This window comes from Myotis davidii, unplaced genomic scaffold (genome assembly GCF_000327345.1).
Source record: "Myotis davidii unplaced genomic scaffold, ASM32734v1 scaffold211, whole genome shotgun sequence".
Classification (NCBI taxonomy): Eukaryota; Metazoa; Chordata; class Mammalia; order Chiroptera; family Vespertilionidae; genus Myotis; species Myotis davidii.
In genome coordinates, this window is record NW_006282523.1 from 1,172,037 (window position 1) to 1,177,342 (window position 5,306).

At 61.3% G+C, this 5,306-nt stretch overlaps 1 protein-coding gene across 1 annotated transcript in view; it reads right to left on the minus strand.

Moving 5' to 3' along the window:
* The window catches only part of P4HB (prolyl 4-hydroxylase subunit beta), an 8,724-nt gene extending 3,442 nt beyond the window's left edge, over positions 1–5,282 (minus strand). Inside the window, exons 1-4 of the mRNA XM_015559833.1 lie at positions 5,186–5,282; positions 4,062–4,268; positions 2,747–2,880; positions 2,473–2,610 (exon numbers count right to left, since the gene is read on the minus strand). Of these exons, the coding sequence (XP_015415319.1) occupies positions 2,473–2,610; positions 2,747–2,880; positions 4,062–4,268; positions 5,186–5,282 (576 nt within the window). The remainder of the gene's footprint in view (positions 1–2,472; positions 2,611–2,746; positions 2,881–4,061; positions 4,269–5,185) is intronic.
* Positions 5,283–5,306: the final 24 nt, after the last annotated feature.

Genomic DNA, 5,306 nt, shown 5'->3' on the forward strand with positions numbered 1-5,306 from the left:
CTCAGAAAAGCAGACGGCACTCCCGCCCGCCAAGGCCCAGCCCTGCTCCCCCTCCCCCTAAGCTGCACACGTGGGGGACAAAGGGGGCAGGAAGCCGCGGCCAGGACTCTGCACAGAGGAGCAGCTCAGGCCCATCAGGCCACAGCAGGCCAGTCCTCGCCCCGGGCAGTGCAAGGCCCAATTAGAGGCAAACAGCCCCTCCTGGCCGCTCTGGGCAGCGGGCATTGTCTGCCCCATGCCATGCTGGGCGGCCACAACCAGGGGCCACCTGACACAATCTCGAGCCGCAGTCTTTCTGGTAACGTGGCCACATTACACTCCGTTCACCATCCACTTCACTAACAGCCCTCATTTGGTTGGGGCTGCAGGAGGCCGCACCCCAGAAAGGCCAGACACCACAGGTGGTGGAGAGGCGGCCCCACCAACCCCAACGCCCCAGCTTCACAAATAAAAGGACGGGCAGAGTCGATGTCAAGAGGAACAAAGGCTCAGGACGCTCAGCTCCGACCCTCGGTCCGCGCTGTGACAGTGACCCGCCGGACGCATGCCGGGTGTCACCCCGGCCAGTCCTGCTGGGGAAGCAGCTGGCTCAGCCAGGTGGTCCCGGGGGACAGGAGGACCTGGGGTGAGCTGAAGGCCAAGACAGCGGGGCCGAGGGGCTGGGAGAGACCTGTGGGGCTCGGGCTTCACCTGGCTGCAGCCGAGACCCTCCCGACCCATCAGCCTAGCCCACGGCTCAGCCAGGCTGCCTGACACAACCGTGCCGAGAGCAGACCCTGCAACCACCGCCCCTCACTGGCACCGGACCCCAGGGTGCGGCTGTGCCCTCCCACGAGAACACCAACATCAGCTGGCACCAACTCTTGCAGAACAAAAATGGCAGCTCTAACCTTCAAGGACACAGAATTGCCCACACCCAGGACCCGGTGTGAGGATGACGCCCTGAGGTCAAGGGGGAAGGCAAAGAGCCCTCGCTGGTGTAGCGCAGTGGGTAGAGCGCCAGCCTGCGGACCAATGTGTCCCGGGTTCGATTCTGGTCAAGCGCCCGTACCTCAGTTGCAGGCTCCTCTCCAGCCCGGGCCCTGGTCAGGGCTCGTGCAAGAGGCAACCAATCAATGTGCTTCTCTCACATCGGTGTTTCTCTCTGTCTTTCCCGCTCTCTTCCACTCTCTCTAAAATCAGTGGGAAAATACCCTTGAGTGAGAATTTTAAAAAAATTTTTTTAAAAAAAGGGAGGGATGGAAAAGTATGACGGGCTGGTCTCCAAGCCTCACAGCAAATCTCAACCTAAACCAGTGATGGCGAACCTATGACATGCGTGTCAGAGGTGACACACAAACTCATTTTTCTGGCTGACTTTTTGTTAAATAGCATTTAAGTATTTAGAATAATTATCAAAAATATAAGTCTTTGTTTTACTATGGTTGCAAATATCAAAAAACGTCTATATGTGACACGGCACCAGAGTTAAGTTAGGGTTTTTCAAAATGCTGACACGCCGAGCTCAGAGGTTCGCCATCACTGGCCTAAACTCTAGGACAGAGGCAAGGCTCTCGCGTTAACACCCATTCAGCCTCACCCAACACTTGAGTTTTCCTAATCAGATGCTAATCACATCCTGGCAGGTTTGCGATGACAACGGCCAATCTACACCCTTCAGGAGACACTGTGGGTCCCCCAGGAAAGACAGAGCTGTAAGGACCCAAGTTCTGCCCAGGACGGCGCCACAGAAACCCCCAAAGCCTTGCCCTGCGTCTTCTCTGGCAAACTGGACAGCAGTCCTGCCTCTGCCTTGAAGATGCGAACTGCTCTCCGGCTCATCACAGCCTCCCAAACCCCGCCCCCCCCCCCATGTGCTCTCCGTCCCCCAATCCAGGCCCAGTCCTGTTCCAGCAGCAGGGGTGCTCGGCCGGCCCCGCCCCACCGTCCACGGCTGAGATGAAAGGCAAAGACCACCTTGCCACGTGGGTAACACGCTGTGTCCCAGCAGCGGTGGGCAGTGACCATGACACCAGCAGCCCCTTTACCAACCGGAGGGATAGCAGGACGAGGGCCACGGGAGCCGTGGGAACAGGCTATGCCCACAGGTTGGGAACACGCTCCCCAAAAGCTAATACCAGGAGTCCCTGTCTAAGGAAGAAGTTTTAGAAGCGGAAACAATGTTGCACCAGGGAAAGTGCAATCAACTCAGCTACTCAGGGATGGTTACAGCCCAGCCTGTTACTATGCCTCCCCACAGTAACAAAGCTCACACTGCACGCAGCTCCGCCTCCTAAGAGCAGGGCTGTCACAGAGGCCCGACATCGGGCCAGTGGCGCTTAGGGCCTGACATTGCAAAACGGGCCTGATAACAGCCAGGCTGGCACCCAGCAGGCCAGCCGCTCCGGGCAAGGTTCTCGGGGAGCAGCAACTGAGGCCCCCCCCCCCCCCAGCAGCACCTCACCACCAGGCAGAGCTGCGCAGGCCACTCACCTTCTTAAAGAGGACGACCCCGTCCTTGTCCAGCTTGTACTTGGAAAACACATCGCTGTTGGAGGTGATCCCGAAGGGTATGTCGTCGATGGCCTCGGCTGCCAGCAGGAACTGCTTGGCAAAGTCCGACTCCACGTCCTGGAGACAAGAACCAGAGGTGGCCCCGTGCCCCACACCACGGACGCCCGTCCAGGCCAGCAGCGGGACAGGCCGCCATGCCCAGGCCCCGGGGTCCCCTCCAGCGACAGGGGCTGCGGTGAACCCCAGTCTCCACCTTGAAGAAGCCGATGACGGCCACCTCGCTGGACTCCACCAGGGCCTCCGCGGCAGCTCCGTCGGGCAACGTGGTGGCCGCAGGGCCCGTGCGCTTCTTCAGCCAGTTCACAATGTCGTCAGCCTCCCTGCCAGCTGCACCAATAAAACACACACACGTAGGGGCCACTGAGGCGGGGCCGCCGCCAGCCGCACTCTCCGCCAGAGCCTCTTGCCCAGAAAGGCCTCGCGCCGCACACCTGGGCCCAGGGTGGCCGGGCACGTGGGCGGCCGGGTCGCGCTCCATGGGCAGTGGCTGCCTCCCTTTGCGTTTTCTAAGTTTTTCTTGACGTTTGCACTCATTAGACACACACTTTCCCCTCTGTGGCCTCACACTAGGTTTTGTCTTAATGAGACATGTACTAGGATTTTTCTTCAAGTCACACGATGCCCGTTTTCCCTGTAAAAACGGGCTGAACCCCACCCTGGCTCCCTGACCCAGGCCGGTCGGGCGTCCTTGCCCCTCACAGCCCCTGGACCAGCAGGATGGCTGTCACTTGGGGGCCAGAGCAGAGAATGAAAAGGAAGTCGCCTGGTCCTAAGTCCCTCACAGGCTCTGGCCACCTGGCCCGACATGGACGCCCACAAAGGATTCTGCCCGGGGCCGGGTGGAGGTCAATGAGGAAAATGCGGGGACACCGGTAACACTTTCAACAATACGGGTAAGTTAAAGAAGGTTCTGCCTGCCAGTGGTAGCAATGCCGAGTCCTGGTCACAGGAGGGAAGGGAACAGCCTCACCCACAAGCCCCAGGGTTAGGGAGGAGCAGGGTAACTGGACAGGGGACTAAGCAAGCAGCAGCCCGGCCAGCAGCCTGGAGCTGCGAGTGTCAGAATTCACCCGACGGGCTGGGCTGCTGCAGAGGCTGCGCTGAGCCACGGAACCGGTTCTCGAGGCGAGAGCCTCCCTTCGGCACAGGTGCTGCCGGGGCTGCAGGCCCCGCCCGTCCACGCAGCCCGAGCGAGCAAGCAGCAGCTGAGGCGGACAGGACGGAGCTGGGCCTGGGTTCGCGTTCTGCCCTGACAGCTGTGCCTCAGCGCTCAGCACAGGCACGGGGACGCCAACGCCGCCCTGCCTGGTCCAGCTCCCTCTTCCCTGCTGTCCAACCCGACGACGCCCCCTCCACTTGGGAGGTTCTTCAAGGACGAGAGTTCCTGAGCTAGGACCGGACCGAGAGCTCGGTCCAAGGGCCAGGTTCCCCCCGGTTTCTTTCTGAACACCCGCCCCCCCCAAGCTATCTTCCAGGACGGCAGGCTAATCCCAGCGCAGCCGGCCCACCTGTGTACTCTCTGGGCGCAGCCGTGTCTCCATTCTTGAAGAACTTGATGGTGGGGTAGCCGCGGACACCATACTGCTGGGCCAGGTCTGACTCCTCCGTGGCGTCGACCTTTGCCAGTCTGATCTCAGAGCCTTCAGCCTTCAGTTTCCCAGCCGCTTTGGCATACTCGGGGGCCAGAGCCTTGCAGTGGCCACACCAGGGGGCATCTGGAAGGAAAGCCAGAGGCTGAAAAGCAGGGACCGGGCTCCCTGCCTCCCCTCTCCTGGGCACTCCCCTCCCTGCATATCTTATCAGCTCACCACGATAACCCTCTGAGCGTACAAGGCTGGGCTGATAGCGTGGTCCTCTTGGGCAATATGGGGACAGAGGCCACAAGTGACAAACCACTGCCCCCCCCCCCCACTCTGCTTTGTCACCATTGGGCACGGGAAGACCAACTGTTTCAACGACCAGTGACTTCCTACCACCTGCAGGTGGGCAGCGGGGCGGGCCAGCCCCTGGAGCTTCCCTCTGGGAAGGCGGAGAAGCTCAGAAGCCAGGGCCGCCCGCATCAGGACCCAGTCACTCGTAGGTGATGGGACACACATCTGGCACACCTGCCGGGCCTCACTCAGATCCACACCGGGTCTGTGTGCAGCGGTGGGAACCAGCTGTGCCTGCGCCCAGGTTAGCAGCTGTGCGGGGCCTAAGGTCTCCGGCCCTGTCGGGGCGTGAACACGTCTAAACACCAGGTTTGGGTCCCGGTGAGAGCTGTCACCCGCTGGAGGGGGTGTGGGCAGGGCCGGGGCTGGAATCCCTGGGCATTTTCTAGAATTCTGGGGAGCAGCTATGGGGGGGGGGCTGGACCCGGTGAGTTGCTTTGTATTTGGGGCACCCCCCACGGCCCACCCTGTTTTTCTTAAAATAAGAGAGGGATCCTGCCATGGAGAAAGGTGTCAGATACGCAGGCAGTCCTGGCTCTCAGCCCACGTCCAGCCGGGGCAGGAGCGAGTCCCCAGGGCACCGGCGCACAGGGACTTGGGCCGCGGGTCCGGGGCCGCTTCAGTCCAGGCTGAGCCTCCCGAGGGGCTGGGAGTCCGCTAATAGCCCCGAGGACCCAACCCGCGGCGAGGCGGAGGCAGGCAGGGAGGGAGGTTGGAGTACTTGTGGGCCGCCAGCGCCTCCTCGAAGTTGCCCTTGTTGAGCACCAGGACGTGGTCCTCCTCCTCTGGCTCTGTCATCCATCAGATCCTCAGGAGGGAACC